The sequence below is a fragment of the Seriola aureovittata genome, chromosome 19 (genome assembly GCF_021018895.1).
Source record: "Seriola aureovittata isolate HTS-2021-v1 ecotype China chromosome 19, ASM2101889v1, whole genome shotgun sequence".
NCBI classification, from domain to species: Eukaryota; Metazoa; Chordata; class Actinopteri; order Carangiformes; family Carangidae; genus Seriola; species Seriola aureovittata.
The window spans coordinates 19168344-19191222 of record NC_079382.1 but is presented as its reverse complement, the minus strand read 5'-3'; the positions used below and the strand labels follow the sequence as shown (position 1 = coordinate 19191222).

At 38.9% G+C, this 22879-nt stretch overlaps 1 protein-coding gene across 1 annotated transcript; it reads right to left on the bottom strand.

Moving 5' to 3' along the window:
* Positions 1-228: 228 nt before the first annotated feature.
* On the bottom strand, positions 229-3870 carry LOC130187608 (alpha-1,6-mannosyl-glycoprotein 2-beta-N-acetylglucosaminyltransferase). Its single transcript, XM_056405354.1, has 2 exons — positions 3723-3870; positions 229-3592 (listed from the first exon to the last, which is right to left on the bottom strand). The coding sequence occupies exon 2, from the start codon at positions 3327-3329 to the stop codon at positions 2070-2072; it is 1260 nt and encodes a 419-aa protein (XP_056261329.1). The 5' UTR covers positions 3330-3592; positions 3723-3870; the 3' UTR covers positions 229-2069.
* Positions 3871-22879: the final 19009 nt, after the last annotated feature.

The following is a 22879-nucleotide window of genomic DNA, read 5'->3' as shown; positions in this document are numbered from 1 at the left end:
ATTAGCAGTTGTTGACTTCAAGAAGAATTTCCTTGAAAGAACTATTAAAATAATGGATGATTTCTATGCTCAGTTAATGTGCTGCGTCATGACTAAAAGAATCAGGGTAGATATTGGAATAATTAATAATTAAAAAATGTATCTCAATTAAACAAAATTATACTGTTACTTCAAAGAAACCTGGGTAAAGTATTATCAGTTTTGTTTTTTTTAATCCATAACAAGACAAACATTCAACATCTTTTATTTTCCCATTTGGCAAACATTAAGTGAAAAATAAAACAGCTATTTCAAGTGATGATCAGAGGGAACAAGAGCAAAAACAATAATAAATGTTGGTTTCATTCTCAACAACTATACATCTTACCAAGTAAGGGACCATCCAACATCATACTGTACATACACACACACATCAGAGAAAGTCATTATCATGTTTATTTTTGCATATTAGGCCATGTTCTTTCATAATGTATTGTGCTTTTCAACATAAAATATAAGCTCATTTACTTTATTATCACATTCATTTCATATTTCTTGAACAGGAATCTCCATTAGACACACTGCAATGCACTGATATCAGGTTAAGGCACTTATCTGGGGCACAAGCAAGATGCCTCAGTGAGGCAATAATTTTACCAAATTGTAAAATTAAGATTTTTTTTGTGAAATCAAAATCCACCATCAATTTTTCCCTCAACGTCTCATGAATAGACACAATCAGAAGTATCTATTAGAACAAACATGAGTCCCCAGCATAGACAAATAGTCATACAAGTACTAGATCAATAACAATAATGTCATCAGTTCACCTTTTTAAAAAATCACTTCAACACAGGCGTGGGCACAAAGGAAGTATCGAAAGGCACTTTTGGTCAGCTTGAATGCAATAACAGAATCATTCTGATCATGTTAGTTTTCTTAGTTTTACACTGTAAAAAAAAGGCAATTTCAGCTTAAGTGATATATTTTTTTTAAACTACTGAATGAATGCCAGAAAATGAAACATCTGTGTTTGTTTTTCTCTAAAATCCCAATGGAATTCATTCTTTTTTAACTAAGAAGGTGCAAATATAGAAATGCAGAGTCACACATGACTGATGTTTTCAGAAACAAAATCTTGAACAAGACTCCAAAAGGTCACTTCTTCCTATCAGAAAGCAAATTTACACTGACAACCAAAAGAATAAATCAATATCAAGCTCTCGTTGTTGCAACCAGGGTTCAGTACATCAGAGAGTAGGAGACTGATAAAGTAAGTGGTGTCAGTCAGACTCTCCTCATAAAAAAGACCTCTAGTTACAACAGAGAGAAACTGAAGTTTACATTCAGTAACAAACTCCATTATGTGTAAAAAAAAAAAAATCACGCTGACAAGAAAGTCAACTCCAAAGACAGCGACTGCTCTATAAACTAGAGCTTCCCATTATTTTGAAGATTGTCATACACATTTTGATTATACCTATACCTATGTACATTACATGTGCTTTTTCGTTTTTGCACATAAAACCGTACCATAAAAAGCACACATGAAAAAAAACATTGCGAGTGAATGTTCCATAACAATCACTGAATGACATTGCTTCCCCACACACTAACACACTGAACTTTTTGTGAATAAAGAACATCCTATGCAGCGCTTCCACTCAAGGAAATATATCTGCAAATAAAAATTGCAAATGATTCTGTGTATATGCACACACACTTAAAGTTCACTATTTTCCCTATCACTGTGCAATAAATCTAACCCACTGTTTTGGCTTGCAAGACACCCAGAGATAAATAAATCTGGTTACATGTAATTGAACAGCATGGCTGAGCTTGCACGGATTATACACAACACAAACATCAACAAAATCTTTGGCAATTGTGCAGCTTTGGTGATTAAAAGAAAATCAAAGATCTAAAAACAAGTTCAACTCTAGTTGTGCACATGCAACATGCTTGGACTTGATTTGGTTTTATTTCTTGGAAGACAACACATTACAGCCTCTAAACCCCTGAAAAGTTGTGTATGATGGCACATTTGCAGAATAGCACTGAACACGCATATTACTGAGAAAAGAAACAGTTCAAAGACGTTTGGCGTAGTTATTGCAAAGAATATGGTCTCGAATGTCTCCCCATCCTCCGTTCTTCATGTGCGCCTTGTGCTCGACGGCTTCTGCACCATTAAGGGTAAGAGATGGAGGGAAGAGGCTATCCTTGGCCATTTTAAGCCCCTCCTCGACCTTCTGCGAGGCCCATTCTGGCCTGCAGTTCTCCTTCTGGTGAAGACCGCAGTCTCCCGTGTGAAGAACCCTGGACCCCTGTGCTACGAGCACTTTGAGAGGCTTTGGTATGCAGGTTCCCGAGAGGTGCTGCAGAGTCCAGTCCCAGTTGTAGTCGTCATAGGTGCAGAACTCGTTGCTGCAGCCCATGAGTTTATAATACACCTCCCTGGATATGGCCATACCTATGTTGTGTTTAGTGGACATCCACCCAGTGGTCAGCACCTTATTGTACAGTCTGGTAAAATCAGTCAGGCCATTGTGGTTACCCAAAGCTAGCATGTCACAGTCCGGGCAGGTGTTCTTCCTGAACTCTATCATTGACTTATAAAAATGGAAAAAGTCAGGTAAGATGTAGTTGTCCTCCTCCAGGAAGACTGCAAAGCCACTGTAGCCCTGCATAGCGTGCACTCGCTCCCACACAAAGTGCAATTTCCACCACCAGTGGTGTTTGGTTTGAGTGATGTAGGCTTCCCTATAGTGCCCATAGGAGTCAGGGTGTTCTGCGTTGAGGCATCCTGTTTTGACAGCGCTGTCCTTGGATATGTCTCGGGGGCAGTCTCGTGGATCCTGCCCAGGAAATTCATGGGGATACAGCTCAGTGCTGAAAGGGAAATAAATTTGCAGTACCTTGCAGAAAGTTATCCCTTGCACAATAGCATTTATTTCCTTTGAAAAATAGTCATGGCTGAAGATAAGAAGGAAGCTGTGGACTTCAGCAGCTTTCTCCAGTGACTTGATAAGCAGTCTGAGGTATTCAGGCCTGTTGTGGACCTGCACAACCAGCACCAGTTGAGGCTCCCCTGGAAACTTATCCGCATTGTGAACACACTGCTTGTAATTGGCATTGTAAACGGACTGAGTCAGTTCTGGCAGCGAATCAAAGTTGAACTTCACCACTTCATCAGAATTCATGCCCCGGTTTACCTGAACCCCGTTACTGGGTCCACTTGCGTCATTATCGGATACTATTAATACACGTGTTGAAAACAAGAGAGTCACGACTACAAAGGAAACACCCAAGAGCGCGAGCAGATTCCTTTTGACCAGCCGAAACCTCATTTTTCTCAAAGTAAAAACAGACTCAGGAGCAGAACAGCAATGGCTTTCATTCACCTTGTCGCGCGGGTCTTCATTGTAAACTTGCCTGAAACATTGTTCTCTCGTGCGCAGAAAATCGAACTCCAACGTCGCGTGACGCGTGTCAAAAACCAAATGTCAAGCGTTTCTTTGATGGTGTCTTTTCCTCTCTCAAAGATTGTCTCTCCACTTGAAAACCGTGTCATTTGGCACAAACAGTCGCTTCAGCCGCTTGTTTTTAGCACCTGTGGGGAGAAAAAAGTAGAACAAAAGCGAACCGAGAAAGTTCGCATTATACATAAGTTTGCGTAATACCACACTAAAAAAAATAAATAAACCAAGCTAACGCGCAACAGTTAGCTTAATTTGACTCACCCGAGCTAGGTGTAATGTGTCAACACGTTCAGACCAGGAAGAGGATGATGGGACTATGATACATCTTGGGTAAAACTCATTGACTGCTGACGTGTACAGTCCAGCCAACGGGAGAGAGACAGAGATCCTGCTCTGCGAATCATTGTCCTACCTATAGTTGTGTAATATGAGAAGGAAATGTGCATAAAGCACCATTTGAATAGAGAACAAGATAAACTTTTATAGAAAGTAAGTAAGTAAGTAAGCCTGTCTATAATGTATTTACACTTTATACACAGTAATATATATATATATAGGCCCACGTGTGGAAATATATGTACATATAAAATAAAAACGTAAAAATGATATATGAAACAATTTGCTATATTGACATACAGTGTATGTCTCTCCCTTACAAATATGTATGTTTATATATACAGTATGCTCATATTGTAGACATATGTTACATAGATATATATATATAAAGCCATTCAATACATGTTAATATTATATACAGCGGGTTCCAGGAGTCTAAGACTCACTTTTCCAGAATGGGGAAATGGACATGTTTAAGATTAATGAGAAATTAATGAGTAAAACACGTTTAAGCATATAGAAGTTTTATATATTGTTTTAATGATGGAATATATGAAATATATATCATTAATATATATGGTTGCAACATGTTATACCATATAAAAATCGTCATATACTTATTATAATGTATGTAGCCAACATATAAAGATTTTACTATGTGTTTTTCATGTATGTTATAAACTTATATCTTCGTATATTCAGAGGATGCATATTAGATAATAATATATCCCCTTATAGGTGATATATATGGCAACATCGTATTGATATAGGGACATATATGTCATATTTTACTTGTCCTTGACCCTTTGTTAGGACAATTGAAATTTAGCTCAGGAGCCGATTTCTCTTGATCATCTTGTTTCTATACCTTGATTGGAGTCCACCTGTGGTAATTGAATTGAATTGATTGGGCAGGATTTGGAAAGGCAGAGGAGAAGGGCCTTGGTAACAGAGGTGACCAAAAACCCAATCGTCACTCTGAGCTGAGCTTCAGAGATCCTGTGTGAAGATGGGAGAAACTTCCAGAATGAAAACCATTTGAAGCAGCTCAGTCTTGGTTTCATCAGACCAGAGAATCCTGTTTCTTGCAATGTGAGAATTCTTTAGATGCTTTTTTTTTTTTGTTATTGCGAACTTTCACCATCAGGATAATCTGCCTTAAAGCCCAGATGGGTGGAGTGTCCAGTCTGGGGTCTGAATACTTTCTGTATGCACTGTAACAAAGTACCTTTACTCAAATAGGCCTACTGCACAGAAGTACCAGTATGAGGTATTTAACATATTTTCTTTTCATGCCACTTTATACTTCAGTTACATTTTAGTGGGAACTATTGTACTTTCTACTCCACAACATTTTTTTTTTTACAGCTGAAGTTACTTTACAGATTAACATTTTAGTATACAAAACAAGAGTTTATAAAATATGATGCTTTTCTACAAATTACAATTCTTTTTCTTACAGTATATAAAATTTATTTTATTTCATTTTATCATTTTAAAGTTTGAACTATGGTGGTTGGACAAAACAAGGATTGTAAGAGAGTCTCTTTTGGCTCTGGGGAATATTGATAGTTATTTTTTACTAACCAGACCATTAATTAATTGACGAAGAAAATAATCAAGATTAATCTATATTGAAAATAATCATCACTCCTATATAGAATAGTTAAAAATTAGTTCCACTTCAACCAATTACAACAGTAAAATGCTGCTTATATATTAAAGTAAGTAATAAAATTCCATCACTGATCCTGGACATTATCCACCAATAAAAACTGCTCAGCCCTGAAAGAAAACGTCCCAACAGGTTACCTGTATACAGGTTTGACTGGTTGAATTGGAATCAGTTGTGTTGTTAAAAGTCTTGCCTCAAACATATAACAAAAGGGGAAGGGGTGTTATACCTGAAAAGCTACAAGGCTGGAAAACCTGATACCCCTGATAGGAGGGGACTTTACAACAGGAGACAGAACTAGAGATGCTGGGAGTGGTGTCAGATACTGGGGCAGAATTAGGTTTGTATAGGACACTGTAGTGTTGGAGAATACCTCTGTTATTTCTTAAGCCACCCTTTGTTATCCTGTTTTTATCCTCTCATGGTATTCATCATCATAATGTCCAACCCTAGAGGATACTGGGATAGATATGCAATATCCACAGTATAGTAACAGGAATTAAATTAAAATCTTTTTTTGACACAAATTGCTGGTTTATGTTTAAGTTTAGTTGAAGTTTTTACATTTGTATCAAGATACAACAGTGAGACAACTTAGTGTATATCTGTGCATCTATGTTTTTCTGTTTCCTGCATCTTTTTGTGGTTAATCACAATCATTTCAGATGACTAACACTGAAGTTTCTGTAGAAAGTTTTCACCAGCACGACCTCTCTTCACTAAGGCCAAGCCCTGAATTAAAATGACTTACCTACTCTGTTTACATACTTACTTACTTATGATAAATATATAGCAAATAGTCACTTGTGATAAAGGCGTGATGTGAGTCGTGACAATACATTATCACATTTCTATTCTTTCTTTTCTGTGGTTATTTAAATTTTTCTACCACAATTAATATTGCTTTTATTCTATTTACTTTTGTGTCCATATAGGAAGGAGTGTGAAGATATTTGACTTGCTATGAAAATGAGGCATAAAACCAATATGTAGTTCCACTTTTTACAGTATTCAATGACCTAAAACCTTATCAGCAATATTTATATTTATTTATTTATATTACTGGGCGTTCAACCACATGTCATTTCCTTTTACTTAATTTGCATAACTGCTTTGTACCTTGGAAAGTCAATGACAGGCTGTGAATGGCAGGCTTACATACAGCAGTTACTGTAACAATATGTTAATGCCTGAAATGGCAGTTGAGAGAGCATCTTTGTTTCCAGGAAATAGTGTAGGCACCACACTGACATCTATCAATATTTCCCAGGGTTTATCAGGGAGGCTGTGGACACAGTTCAGCTTAACAAATTCTCTCTTCTGTGTAGTAATTATTCATAACAGTTCATCTTTCACATAAACTACAAATAGTATCAGAGGGTTTTATTTAAATAGAGACTTCCAGTGCGCTTCTGTCAGCAGCTGAAGTGGAGGTGATAACTGAGGCCTCCCTGTGGTTGATCAGCAGATAACATGAACCATGCTGATGAACACAAAACCAACAGACCTACAGAAGCACATGATGTTGGTCAGATTCAGATTCAGCGCATTTTCAATTACAGCTACAATCAAAAACATCCATCTATCCATCTTTACTCTACACTTCCTGTTTCCTAATATGGTCACAGAGGCTGCACTCCACCCCAGCATGCACTAGGGTAAAAGAAGAACAGTACTATTATTAACACATTATTTTACAGGTCCCATTGTTTCCTAATAGTTTCCTACAAAGGAACTGACATATCACAGTAAATTCTCCAGTAGGTTAGTCAGACAGAAGTGTGTGATCTGATACTAATTATAGGTTAAATAGACACAATGTTCAGTTGGTTCACTTCCTGGGGCGTCTCTCTGTGGTCTGGTCACTCCCAATTAAACTTCTGCATGTCTGGTTCAAATACAGCCGGGAAGTTTTGTTGCACATCACTCCCCTCTGTCTCTCTTCATTTCCTGCCTGCCGCTCTACTAAATACTCATACGCTCTGTATCTGAAATTGGTGTCGGCAGTTCTTTTTAATTCAGCACTATCCCTCCCAAATACACACAAACACACATATACACAATCGAGTCCAGGTGGCGTTGGAGTTTCTCATGGGAACAGACTGTAAATATTGTATATACTGTATATATAAATATAAACTGTATATAAATAACAGTTTTTCAGATGGAAAAAGTCGTCTTCATCTGGCAGTTCAGTTTTACATTAACAACAATTTAAATCTCTGAAAGGAGCCATTAGACTTCTTTGCACTATAGACATATTGACTTGTCATAGCAGGAAGAAAAGAGTTGGAACTGACCATTGAGCTGGTTATGAATCAGATTTGTGCATTTTTAAATGTGTGATGACTGATGGGACCGAGTTAGACTGGGTTTGTTGCAGTTTGGGTCACTTGGTGTTGAGAGTTTGTAAATCATATAGTTTGTAATATGTAAACACTGGAATCTTAAGTCTTGATGCCAATTGTTTTCATAAAGATTTTTTGATATTTGCGACTGAAATCAGCAGCTGATGACATCACTTGTTGTGTTTCCAGTGGTAGATAAAGGGCTTCAGCTGAGGTTTGCTTCGTTTTAGGTTCACTCAACTCCTATTCCCTCTATAGGCTGCGTTGCCCAAGCCTCTGCATCCAAACTCTGTATGTTTTTCCTCCTTCTTTGACCTTCTCAGTGCAAATCGTGCTGCATATGAATAGTGCAAGCTGTTGGTTTCCATCCATACTTCTTTTGGTAAAAGAAAATGCAAAACTTGAGGCATTCTTGCAGGATTTACTCACCAAACCTCCAGTCATTACTGACCAGTCGTTCCGTGTGTTGCCTGGTGTGTTTCCTCAGTTGTTAGGGTTATTCTTCTTCCTGACAGTCAGAGACAAAATCTGGGCAAGTTAAGAGAAACAATCTTAATGTGTGGTTTGTTCAGTCTTTGTAGTTTTCAGCTAGACTTTTGTTTTTACTGGAAATGGGGAAAACTATTATGGCCAAAGCAGTGGCAGCTGGGTCAAATGCCAAATTCTTCAACATCAGCGCTGCCAGTTTGACCTCTAAATGGCAAGAAGCTTGGACAAGCACTCTTTGCGGTTGCCAGAGAATTACAGCCCTCTGTCATCTTTAGTGGACAGATTGCTTTGTCAAAGGAGGGAGCGAGAACACGATCCCTCTCGTCAATTAAACACAGAAGTCCTCACTGGCGTCGATGGAGTGCAGTCAGCAGTCAGAGAGCTGGGACCAGAACAAGATCAGTGTTTGGCTGCTACTGAGATGGATAACATTAAGAGGAAAGACTCTGAGGATTCACTAATATGCAGTGTTAGCCCAGCCGCTCTTTATATGTTTACGAAATGGAACGAAGATTTTTGTTATACAACAGCTTTTTTTGACCTTTTTAGTTCATTCTCACTCGTAACAGGAGAATAGTTCAAAAGAATTCAGGCCCTGAAGAGGAAAAAGTTTACAACTGAATAAGAAGCAAAATGTCAAACTATTACTTTGAGTTTATAGGGGACAGCTCTGTGGTTTAGTGGCTCATAATGTGGCCTCACAGCAGGACGGTTGTGGTTTTCATCCACTGCAGCTGCCTTTCTTCTTTGTGGAGACTGCATGTTCTCCCTGTGGGTTTTCTCTGGGTGCTCCAGTTTCCTCCAATGCTCCTACAAAAGAACAAAAAAAATTAAACAATATTTGCATTCTAATTTTTGTTGTACTTTTATTATCATTTACTGTAGAAGTGCTGCTAGTGCTATTAATTACACTTGTGCATTCCTGCTATGAAAAGGCAAACTGTCTACTGTGAAAAAGGCCAAGGCGTCTTCACTTTCACTTTGACATGTGTTGATTTGCATTTTTCTCAACTGATCTCTCTCACCAAACTCATGTAATATAAAATGTTTTAAATTGTTTTGGATATCAATGGTGTCTCTTCTGTTTATGATGATGATTGACACTGTAATCTCATTAAAATGTGACAGATAATTAATGCCTGAAGTTAGTTTTGATATTTATATGCACATATCTACTTGTGGCATGGTGAGAGACAAGCTGGATTTCTTATTCTGCAGCTGCTTCCTGCATCTGCAATACATCTGCAACTGCAACTGTCTGCAACTGTCCCACCGTATCACAACCGCACTTTACAGGAAATGTTATATTGCAGCTGATCAGATAACCTTGCGTTAATTAAAGGGAGAGTCATTGGCAATAGAAGGAAGACAGTCATGGTGGAAAAATGTTAAACTGCGCTCTATCTTGTTGATTATATCTTCTGCAGAAACATGCCAGAACTCTTTAACCCTCTTTTTTCTACCAACATATTCAGACATGTGATAAAAGCTCTCTCATGTTTTTGACATTCTCTTTATTACAGGTTTTGTTTTGCGCTGTTGATTTTTATTTTTATTATTATTTTGGGTTTCTTTGCACTGTTGTTTCTTCATGTCATTGTCATTGTTTTCTTAATGTGTACACTTTTTAATGTCTACTCTTTGTGCCCTTTAAATTGGTCCCTTGGGGACAAATAAAGTTTCTGGAATTGAATTGAAAAAGTGAAAATGAGTCATATTCTCCAAATGAATGAGACATACATGCGAAGTTTTTTTGTAGCCACTAGGTGGCAGCAGTGAACCAAAGAAAACTTTATCAGTCTTATTCTGAAGTTTTGACTGTGGTCACAAGAGATAGGACTTGGTATTAGTATCAGTATTAATATTGTGATGTCCTGTATCTTAATAAACTTTTATATACACTCCGCATAGTGGCTCACCAGTGTCTACATTGCTCAAATTCTGAATTAAAATAATTTCATTAAAATTATTGATTTCTATTATATTAATTGGATGTGAGTTTGTTGGTTTGTTGCCACATTTGGACATTGACGATTAGCCTGGTGCACAACACAGGCGAGGACAAGTACCCTAAAAAAGACTGAAGGTCCCTGTGTGCCTGTAATACATTCCACACACAACAGCTTTTTCCACTCTGAAATTTGGATCACAGTCTCATCCAACAGGCCCCGGACAAGTATTTCTCTCTGTGAGCCGCAGGTGGCTGCATGTCAAGATTTTTTTTTTTTTCTTTTTTCCCAAAGCGCAATATGAGGCCAAGAACAGTCATTTCAGAGTTACACGCCATCTGAGAAAAAGCCCGGATGTGATAAAGAACAGTTCAGTTTGATAATATTTATAAGCTCCATTCTTATAAATAGGATTTAATCGAATTTTCTGCTTAGGCCTGTGGTGCATTTGATGCCAGCAGCACAATCTTCCCACATGAGTTTGCAGAGGGATGTGCTCTGGGTTTACAGCTTCTGTCTTTTGGCTCCAATTAAAGCAAAGAAAACTGGTTCTATTTATAAACCTGGTTTAAGAGCTGACTTTCTGACAGTTAGATAAGAGGGTCCAACCACTCAATGCACAATATTATTTATCAATGTCATCAAGTCACAGATATTTCCCGAGATATTGGTATTGGTATTGTATAGATATATTTTAAGTAAACTGGGCTGATTCCTGGTTGCAGTTTAGCACCACCTGCTGTCAGATTAGCTGAGAACCACTATAGACCAAAGACTTTGCATGAAGTGTTGGAAAGTCAGTTCAGTTCAATTTTTTTATGGTTTGCTATAATTTTTTTATAGGAATATGGCAATATTTAGTATAATAGCTGTGCAGAGGAGTTTTACTGTGGAAGCTTTGGGCCGGAGTCAGACAGTGTGAACAAAATACTGAAATTCAGATGTTCTGCATCACTCAAGGAGACATTAAGAGATTTTAAAAAGCTACCGAGACTAAAAAAAAGGATATAAATAGAAACCGCTAAATGACCACAAGAGACTCACAACAACCCAGAGAGTTGCAACATGACTAGAGACATGCAAAACACCTAAGAGACACAAAATGACCAAAAAGAGACACAGAACAATCAACATGAGAAGTAACACAATTACTAAGAGACACAAACAACCACAAAGACACAAAAAACATCTAAAAAGAGACACAAAATGAATACAAAAAGAGGCAAAAACAACTAAAAAGAGGTGCAAAACCAAATAAAAATGTAGGTGTTTTGCTCTTATAAGCAGGAGGGACAGGGGGGCTTTTATATCTCGGTGTCCAGGGGCCCTATGTCTCACAATAAGCACTCAGAAATCAAAGCATCAAACACCAGGATATTCTGACTTTTGGTCCCTAGTATGAACCAACCTTCAAAAACAGTAGATCCTACATTTCCCATGTGTCTTCAGTTTGACCATGACCAGATGGTAATTGTTGCAATTACGTCCATTTTTCAAACTCAACAACCCCAGTTAATGGAATTTATTAAAAATATGTCATCTCCATGCCTGAGCCAAGTCAACCCTGATTACATCAGTGGGTTCATTTCCCATGACTTTAGAAAGCTCGACACACTGAGTCGTGCTCTTCATGAAGAGTAAACCAAACTTCACGTGTAAAATCGGGGGAGCATCTCTTTAGCAACCTAACCTCTGAAGTCAACGCGGTTGTATTGTTAAAATCCTCCACATATGCGTCTTTCTTTCAGCGACCCTGGGAATAATAATGGCAGTGCAGTGGAAAATGATGTTAGAATTCAGGTCTGTTTACACTTCAGCAAATAAGTTTCAATAAAAACACATGAGCTTCTTACAGGAGGCAGCTGAAAGGAATCTCTGTAGACGCACTGTTGTACTTCACTGTACACAGTGTTAGAGCATTTGTTTCAAACCCTTGTCTGAATGTATACTGCGGCTGTATCTTAACATGTTCACCAGTGCAAACAGCATTCCTCTGCAGGGAGATCATCTGAAATGAACAACTGCAATCATGATGGTCTCCTCTTACAGGCCGACCCCCCTCCACCCCAATAAAAAATAAGAAACTATCCTGGATCACACGGCTGTCACAGTCTGCACATGTTCAACACTCGGCCAGCAGTCTTATAAGAGTTATGACGCATCCCCCACATTCTTAAAACACACATCCCTGTGTAATTGTTGCAATAAACACTCAGTTAAGACAGTGCTGGACGTTTGCCCACAAGAACAAGAGAACTCCTTATCCTGGTGCACACACTTCCTTCTGCCGCATAAGACATTTTACTACTCGACCTCCACAGAAATAAACTGGAGAATGACAAATGAAACAGGATATGTTTGTGGAAATCATTCTCGCACTATGTAATCTACAGCTCTCTGTGCACATCAAATCAAAGCACATGGTCTCACTCACCATGTGTGGAGCCAAATGTTTACTTCAACTCCTCTGGCACCACCTCCAGACTGTTAATGTGATCACTGTGGATTATAGGATTAAAAATGAATAACACTCAGGTTATATGTTGAGATTATAATGTACGTCTCCCATTACAACTGTTGCCCGAGAGCAAGATGATTGGCCCCAGCTGATCAAGGAGCGAGGGGGCTTCCTGGAGGAGACTTCAGGAAACACAAGAGCATCCTATGTAGAAGCCTTTTGTTAGAACACATCGCTCAATTACAACTCTATCATGAAAGCAGGAAAAACCAAAACACCACACCAAAGAAACCCAACAATGAAACAGGCTTCCTGCTCACTACGCCAAGTACAGTTCACAGATTTAATGTTTAGATGACAAATCTACATTTAAATCCAGACCATAATAATATGTGCTGCTCTAACTGAGCAGTCACGGATCCACAACGAGGCCAAGTGAATGTTTTGATGCCAGAAGATCAACAGAAGAACAATTACTCTAATGATAATACAATTTCTTTAAGGAATAGCATCATAGGATAAAGAACATGGACGTGTACTGTAATATCATGGGACAGTATTTTATTTGATCTACCCTGGATCACTCTGTTCTCATTCCCTCCTCTTTTCTTCTCTCACTCATCTATCTCTGGAAATATCCTGCTGACTGCTTCTGCTGCTTTGCTCATATTCATCAAGTCAAGTCCAGTGTAATCCTAGAACATGTGTTCAAACGTTTTCATCTTCAAGTTTACATGATCATCCTAATAAAGTTCCCAATAGGCTTCTATAATGACTTTAATATTTATAATTTTAGCCTGTTATTTTTTCCACATGCTTTGAGGATGGAACACTAAATCATGGTTTGTGCATTTAAAGGAGAATCCAATGTGAAATGTCATTAAATGCACATTTACAGCGACCTCTTTTTGTATAGTGTATGTTTGCATTTATTCTTTCTGAATAAACATCTTTTCTAAAATATAACACAGAGTTTAACGTCTGAACATTAACAACGTTATTAACGTTATATTTATCTTTATGTTAAGTCATCTCTGAATGGATATTTATAACGTAAATGGAGAAGTGCTGGTTGTCGTTCCGTTTATGCCACACACCAAACAAAATTATATACTGTAACTGAGTGAATAAATTATGAAAATAAAACAATTTTTCAGGGTGGAGTCTCATCTTGTTATACAACCCCGTGTCAAATGATGAATAGATGAAGCTTGTATACAAGTCGGTTTTGAACGAAACTCTGTGTGTGTAAAGGCTAATCCACAAGCTTAGAATTGAAATCCACAAATGCCTTTTCGCTTCACAAATAGAAAATTGATTCAAAAATGTCTGTTTGTAAATGTCGTACGTGTTAGGATGATGTTCACAAATGACTTTCATTTATTTGTAAATGAATTGAATGTATGAATGTATTCCCAGATATGTTTTTATTTGATGTTTTGATTTGCTGGTCCATTCAGAGAGACTGAGAGAATTAATAAATATATATAAGTTATGCACATACTGCCTCCATGCGTGTATGGAACCGTGTGCCGAGGTCATAAAAGGTCAGCAACACTTATGAGGCTTGTCAACATTCATTTACTGTTGATTTATGTGTTGTGAAACTGATTTCTCATATCTCCAGTTTTCTGTTCCAGCAATAGCAACAGGCGTTTGCTGTTTTCTGACTTTTCCATTTGAATGGAAAAACAAAGTCCTGCTTCTCTCTTGGCAGAAGGAGCCATGGGAAACTTCTCTCTATTCCACAACATTTACAGGCATTACAAAGATTATGAAAATTAATGAGACCTAATCATGATATTATCATGGTTTGCTATGGCAGACACCTTTTGTTAGTTTTGTTTGGACTTTCTCACTTCCTGTTTTATTTTGTAATTGGTTTCCTTGTGTGTCTCAGTGTTTTTGCTTACGGTCTTGGTCATGTGTCTGTGTGGTGATTGTCTGCCCCGCCCTAATGTGTTTCACCTGTGTTCAATCACCCTTGCCTCCCTTGTCTATATAGTCTTTGTGCTCTCCTTTGTCTGTGTCGGTTCGTCTGTTGATTTCTGGGTTTGTCCTCATTGGTTCATGTTGCCTGTTCCTGTTTCTTGTTTAAGTTCCTGTGCTTCACCAGTGTTTAAGCTTTTTCAGTTAAATAAACCTTTTGCACCGTCTTCCAAGTGTTGGCTGCATTTTGGGTCGTACTTACCACAAACCTTGACAGATATATTTATACAGATGAGGACAAAATCTTTAATCCTCGTTACCTCAGCATTCCCATGTGCACCAAATGACGCAGATACAAAATCTAACAACTACTGGAAAACTCATGCCCATCCAGGACGAGACTTTGGTTACAAAGATTTGAAATAAGAAACATCCAAAAGAAACATACATGTCCTCCTGTATAAAAAAGAGCCCATAGGTCGTTTGTGCAGCAGGCTATTATGAACTATAGTTATGTTTTGTTGCTAACAAAGATGTGTAATATTAAGAAAGTGAAGAAATTTTAACCAAAATCTCAACCTTTTTCCTGAACCTAGTTTTCTGTGAAACCATGGCAACCGGAGTCCGGTACGTCATTTGTATTGCTGCTGCTGCGTGTGCGATAAGAGTTAATTAGAAGTTAATTTTATCATAATCAAAATCAAATCAGGCCATTTGTTCAAGCAGATCTGATACAGTTTCTGAATTCAAACAAGTGATTTAAAGTAACTTTCCAGTATGATTCATGGCATCCAGACAGGAAAGCCAGTGTTTTTTCCTTGTGTTCCACTTTTACCACAAATGTTTCATTAAGAAGTTTAAATGTTTTCGTGGGATACAGACATAGTCTGCAAAAATCAACTCCAAAATTGAAACAATCCAAGCCTCAAGTGTTTTGTGCTGCTGTTTGCAGTTCATCATAGTTCAACAATTGTTTCCAAAAGTAGTTTGAAAAGAGATAAGAAGTTGAAAATGGATCTACCAGGAGGGATTATCCAGAGACACTGGAGGATTACAGTATAACAGCACACACACAGATGTGGTTCTCAGCTCTAAGTCTACATGTGCGTTCCTCTGTTACATCAGAAATGTAGAATTAAATTACACACTGATGTCAGAGCTGAAGAACATGAGGACGATTTAATGCTGAAACCCTGCCAGTAAAAACATTGTGTAGATTGTGTAATGTTTTAAGATTCATACCTAAAAGTGTACACCCTTCAGCTGTTGTTTTACTAAAGAATCGTTATATAACTTTTGTATTACTACTTTTAGAGCTGCACTCATCAATATTTTTTGTATAAACAATTGGTCAAATGAACCCTCTGCAAATTATCACCTTTCCTGAACTTGACAGAGTGCTCTGTTGTCTTTTAGCTAATCTTTTGGCTTTACAGAAAAATTACTGTTTTGGTTTAACAGTGTTCAGTCGTTGATGGATGCAGCATCTGTTTTCATCCAAAAACAAACCAAGTCTATGCTACCTGCTCAGCACTGCATGACAGACTAGCTGGGAGTGTTGAAGAGCAGTGAACTACGTGTAATTAAACGAGTAGTTTAAGTACATTTTGCAGTAACTTGCTGGTAGTTCAACTAGATTCATATGCACACAGTGATTCAAGTAGCCTAGTTAAATAACTTTCTTGTAATTTTTGTTTAGTGAACTACTGAAATTTCAAACAATTATATTATAGACCAGCCCGCATCACTATGAAGGCAAGCATTCATCAGCCAGTCACCACCACACACTTGCTCTTCCTGTAGTGCATGTGCAAAAGCCAAGCATGGGCGTTGCTCAGTGCTCACACTGAGATACTAACAACATCATCATGCATTAACTGCCCGAATCTCAGCCTGAGGAAGAATCACCATATTTTCCCAAAAACCAAAGCTGACATTCGAGCACTTTCCCATGAACAGTGGGGTATATTTTTTTGGTAGGCACTTTTTGTGATGCATGTGACTTTTTTGTATATTGTCAATTTCATCTTTTTTTTTTTTACAAAGTAGTTTGAGCTACTTTTTCTAAGTAGCTTTAACTAAATTTGATTTCTTCTTAGCATAGCTTTGCACTAGTTCAGCTTCTTCCATTGTAAAGTAACTGTTAGCTCGCAAAGCTACACTGCTCGCTGGTGAACATGTAGCATTTAGCACCAATAGAGGGCTAGAAACACAACTCCCAATGAATGCTAATGTTCTCTGCTGGATCTGTAAATTATTATGTTAAAGTTCCCATACTTTACACTTTATAATGTTATTTGCTATCTAGTTTTATGTGAGCCAATCAGAACAGAAGCTCTGAGTCTCTTCTCTGATTCGCTGAACGTTGATCTGATAAAAATATAGCAGATTTCAAGTGAACAACAAATCCTGCAAGGTTGGATGGTGGGTCCAGGTGGGCGGGGCTTTGGGCATGGCCGAGAGCGGTGACTGCTTTGTTGTGACATCACAAAGTTCCAGAAGTCCTAACGGCTCAGTTTCTGAATACAGGCTGTGTGCATTTCTCTGTGGACTGAGGCTTTGATACTTTCACAGCATTAATATAGAACCTAGACCTGCTAAACCTGCTCAAAGAAGACATCTACCTTTATACAATATGGGACCTTCAAGCTGATAGTGTATCAGTGTTGTCTATACACTTTGTTGCACCGCCCCCAACTGGTCAAAAAACATCTTTAAAATCATTCAGCAGAATTCATTTTTCAAATGTTCATTTGTGAGCTCAGTGTGTCCCAAATAGTGATACTTTCAACAAAATGTGACTTAAGATTTTAGGTGGAGTGGCACTTTAAAAATTAACACGCCACATGTTTCAAATATTTGTGGTTCTCATAATTGTGAACAGTTGTTCCTGATGTTTTAGAGAATCTCTTCAAAGTAGTAACTCAATGAAAAGCCTGTCTGGAGACAGCTCTGTGGATACGTCAGTTCACCAGGGGAATAAAAATTAACAGCAGCACTGCTGAAATGTGTCTTTTTCTTTTTTTTTTTTGACTGATCCCATTAGTTGAATCAGACTATTGTACAAAATTTTCCCCTGCGTGTTGTCCTGGTGATTAAACAAATGACTTCATTGTGCTCAAGCCCACAACGGTGCAGCTCAGCCCTGCTGGGGTTAAAAGCAGTTGGTTTTGTTCGGAGAAAAGCTATGAGCTAACTGCACATACATCATGCTCCTGCCAGATTATCAAACAGACAGAAAACTAATTTCTACACTTATCAGGACTAAATGAGAACATTGTTCTGGTCAGCACAATTCTTAATCTCAGTTTTAGGATCAGAGACATTTGGGCTTGGGTTTACACTACAACTAGCATAATGTTTTGGATAAGGGTTTAGGGGTTAAAGGAACCCTATGTACATTTCTTTTAAACAAACAGCTGTGTTTACTTACTCCTAAATTTCATGGAAGAGCAATATTGAATCACTAGAGTAGGGGAGATAGAGGAAAGGTAGAGAGGGGGGATGGATGGGGGGGTGGAGAGGGGGAGAGAGAAACCAGGAACAGCTGTAGGCGGAGAAAAGAGGAGAGAGTCGGGGTTCGGGAGATAGAGGGAAGGTTGAGGGGTAAGTTAAGGAGGGATGGGGGTAAGGTAGATAGAGGATGTGTTTGAGAGCGACTGTCCTCCAGTCTGAGTGGAGCAACCAGCCGCCTCCTCCACCTGACTGTCGCCGTCACACTTCTTATTTCTGTGCATCCAGCTCCAGATCCCTCTCTTCTTCTCCGTCTTCTCCTTTCCTTTGCTCTCCATCTTTGCCTTCTCCTGTTTTTGTTTCTTTTTCTCTGCCTCCTTCTCCTCCTCTTTCCTCTTCTTCTGTTCTTCCTTCTCCTCTTTTTCTCTCTTTTTCTGTGCCTGCTTCTCCTCTTCTTTTTTCTTCTTGAGTTCTGCCTTCCCCTTCCTTGTCTTTCTCCTCCTCCACCTGTTTTCTTCTCCTCTCTGAGCTCTCTTCTCTGCTGGCGACCTCATTTAATGGTCAGATGAGTCAAGTACATGTAAATTATGAATTCTTTATTAATCGTTGCATTTCCTGCTTTTCCAGACTTAATTCATTAAGTCTATTGTTTAATAATGTGGAAATTAAGTCAATCCAAAACTTTTCTCTCTTTACTTCACCACTAAACACCATTTTTTTTCTCAATAAAAAGTTATTGAAGCGTCAAATAAAACTCACTAACATGCTAATGGCCGGTTAGAAATTGTGTTAGCCTGTTAGGTTGCTAAGGAGACAGTAACTTTACACCGGTTTCTGTCTTGTATTTGTCTGTAAATCACTGTTTTTCTAGTGGAGCAGTTTTTACTATAATGGAGGAGGTTGTGGAGGATTCAGCACATCTAAGCTACAATGGCTTCCTCTGTTTTAGACTCTTGGGCTCTTTCGCTATTGGTCAATGGTGAAAATCTGCAATTCAAATAAGTTTTTCTTTTTTCAGTTTTAGGCCTGTAACCACACTTATTTCCATTTGTTTAATCTATATGTAAACAGAAATGTGAGTGTTTTTTCTGGGCGGTTACATGCTGTAAAACCTGCACAACAGTCTTGTTGCTGTGATGTTACCAGGCAAGTAGCGGAGACACTTCTCAAACAATGAACAGAAGGACAAAGTATTTCCACCTCATAACTCATAACTCATAACCTCTAACTTCCTAAAACTACAACTTGAGATATCAATTGTCATTTTGATATCTCAGCGTAATATGTTCATTAGTGGAGTTTGGACTGTTGCCGGGATACAGGAGTGTGTTTTATCTCCATCTGGCTACAGATCTCTAAATGTATTGAGTATTTCCAGTTTTCCAGTAATGCGTTTTGCGCACCTTTCAGAACAAAAGCGTGCACTTCACACTAACATGATGTAGGCTACCCCCTTAAACTGTTATACAACAGAGTTAAACATCTAATGGTTTATAGGGTGGATAAATGAAGCAGAGACATGTGTGGGTGTGAGAGTGAGAGAGAGAGAGAGAGAGACTTGAACACGGCCAGAGTGAGCCACGCAGTGAGTTGTTGAGCCAGTGTTGCTGTGTGCCAGGGTCATGACACGGAGATGGTGAGAAGTAAGTGAAAGCAGATGAGAGTGCTAGTCATGCGAGAATGCCCTGGGCCGACACCTTGGCTTGTATTTCATGCCAGGAAATGAGAGAGAGTGTGTGTGTGTGTGTGTGTGTGTATGCGCACTGGTGATTTCATTAGACATTTTCCTATGTGTGTGCGTATCTGTGTGTCTGTGTGTGGGTGTGATCAGCAGGGGCGGCGGTGGTGGTGGTGGTGGTGGTGTTTAGGAGGGATCTCTCCCATCAAAGACGTGATGTTATGTGACTTAATGTTAATGTGAGTTAAAAGTAAGTTGTTTCCAGTTCAGTCTGTCAACACTTCATTCCATTAATCTTCTGTCTTCTAGTTCGTAAAAAACCTTTGTTGGATACTTTTTGTCTAAAACAACACAAAAAAAAATCACACATGCTGCTCCAGAGATTACTCCGATCCCTCACAGACAAATGTTGAAGCCAAACATTTGTAGATTTAGGGTCATTTCCAAGTGCACTGTGTGAAAAACAACTTATACTTCATTAAGCCTGAGAATTCCCACTAATACAACCAAGAATATACTGATCACTGCTGAATCTGTGCAGGGGGGGTCAGCTAAGGAGGCCACTGTTTGCTTTTTCTCAAATGTCAAATGCATCCGGAGCCTCCCCTCCAAATTCCTCTGTCCTGCGGTAAAGGAAGATGGAGGTAGGAGCTTGGAAATCATGACTTCCATAAGAAGATATGTTTGTGGTTTAAATAACCAAAAACCATCTGTCTCTGGAGCTCTAGTAACAACAGGTCAGTAGGCCAATCAGAAGAGAGGAGGCTCTGAGCCGCTCTTCTGATTGGCTGACTGTTTTCTGAGTGATCGAATAAAAAAATATAGCAGATTGTAGGCAAACACTCAGAGAAACCAAATCCTGCAAGGTTGGATGGTGGGTCCAGGTGGGCGGGGCTTGGGGCATGGCTGAGAGCAGTGACTGCTTTGTTGTGACATCACAAAGTTACGGAAGTCCTGACTGCTCGTTTGAAGGCTCAGTGTCTGAATACAGGCTGTGTGCATTTCTCTGTGGACTCAGCGCTTTGATACTTTCACAGTATTAATATAGAACCTAAACCTGATCTATAATCTAACAACACATGTAATAAATCAACCTTTATACAATATGTTAATGGGTTCTTCCCTGGTTCATGTGTGATCCCTCCACCGAGTTTGGAGTGAGACGTGAAGAAACACATGCTGTCAGATGATCAGGCGGGTTTGACACAAGTGAAAGCATAACTTCCTTGCATTCCCTGCTCCAGTTTCCATTTCAGCAAATGTTTCAGCTTATTTCATTCATGTTGTAAAACAAATATTTACAGCAGATTGTCGTGGAGCCTCATGTAACTATCTCCATATCTGAAGCCGCAGTGGTAATGACTCTTCTAGGATTGTTTTGATGTTGATGCAGCAAAGATGTAAAAAGCACGCTCATTACAGTCTGTAACGCCCAGCTATTACAAGAGGAAGAATCTCATCCAGACGTATGAACAGTGTAACTCCCTCTTTCCATGACAGCAAGATGTAATTACATTGAGACAGACTACAGCTTTTGTGAATAAGATTTATACAGCCAACTAATGTCCACAACCTAAGTCACCAAGCATGTTCTGGTTCCGCCCTGCCAATAAGTCTCAACAAAGTTTATCTTGGTTCAAAACAAAGTGCTGAGATGAGTCAAGCCACTTCTCTGCAGATTACAAGGATCAAAATGGGCTTTTATCATTGTATGTAAATGAAGCAGTTTACATTTTTCATGGCCATCACTCATTTCTGTCATTAGCAGCGCAAACTCTGTTGATGAAGAAATGCAACTTCAGAGTTCAAGGCTTTTATTTGTTGGCACGACGATGAGATGGGACTCTGTGTAACGGAAGCTCCACATCTGGACTGGGGCCTTTTGGATCACCACATGCTGAAACTACAAGTGATTGGCCAGACAGCTGTAAGACAAAGAGATGTTGAGCTGTAACCCAGAGTTGTGAGTCACAGAGGGGGAGGAATGTTTGAAAACTAATGGAGTGTGATTGATAGAGGTGAAGGAGAAACATGTTTTTGGTCGGAGTTTCAATAGTGAAGCATAATTCTGGTTTATTATATCTTTTAAAATTTTGACCCGCATTCCTATTGAGAATAAAACTCACAAGTTTATTGCTGAGATCTGGGAGTGAGACGTGATGAAACACATGCGGTCAGATGATCAGGCAGGTTTTAAACAACCCCCCAGGTTAGTCAGTGGGATTTGGAAGAAAAGAAAACACATCTGTTATAAATGTTCATCAGCTTTTACAGACCCACTTCTTTGTACTTGTGCACATATTTTCTATGCAATAATGGAAAACTGACATTTTAGCTGTGCTCATTTTCAGTTTTACCTCAACTTGTTTACAATCACTGATTATCTCACTGCTCATGTCCAAGTTACTTTAACTAGGACACTAAATATACAAAGATACAGACACACACACGGAGAGAGACAGATGTTCGAATCAGCTGGAATTAACAGTTAGCAGCAGAGCAGTAAGTCTGACGTGACCGTGGAGTTAGTGGAAATTTATGTTGCTGTTTGATGCCAAGCACCTCCATGTCCACATGTTGAAATGTTCTCCAGCAACACACTGAGCCGTGGACATAGGTTTGCATATGGACAGTACGGACATGTCCCTACCAACATCTGAGTGAAGCCGATCGCATGTTTGGAGTGAAGTCACGTTAAATTATTCCAGTGTGTCCTCCAAGAGGCTACGTCTCCAAGACAACCAAATTAGGCATGCTAGCATTTGACTGACTGAAAGGACGGGAGCTAGAACAGGATATGGCAGCTTGAATGTAGCTGACAAATCTGCAGAAATGATGTGAACATGGAGTCTCTGAGGAAAAGAAACATCTTGTGGATCCAATGTCATGAAGAACTGAGGCTGTTCAGACAGAACAGAAACAAACAAAGATGAGTTGAAGAGTTTAACTATTATACAACGTTTGTGTATAAAGATGGACGACATGACAACTCCCCAAAAGTGAAGACAAAACATCTCGATTGCCCCCCTGGTGGCTGACTGCAGTGTAGGTCATAAACCCCGCCCCCTCCATCTTTGAGAATGGGACAGGTCGGCCATCTTTA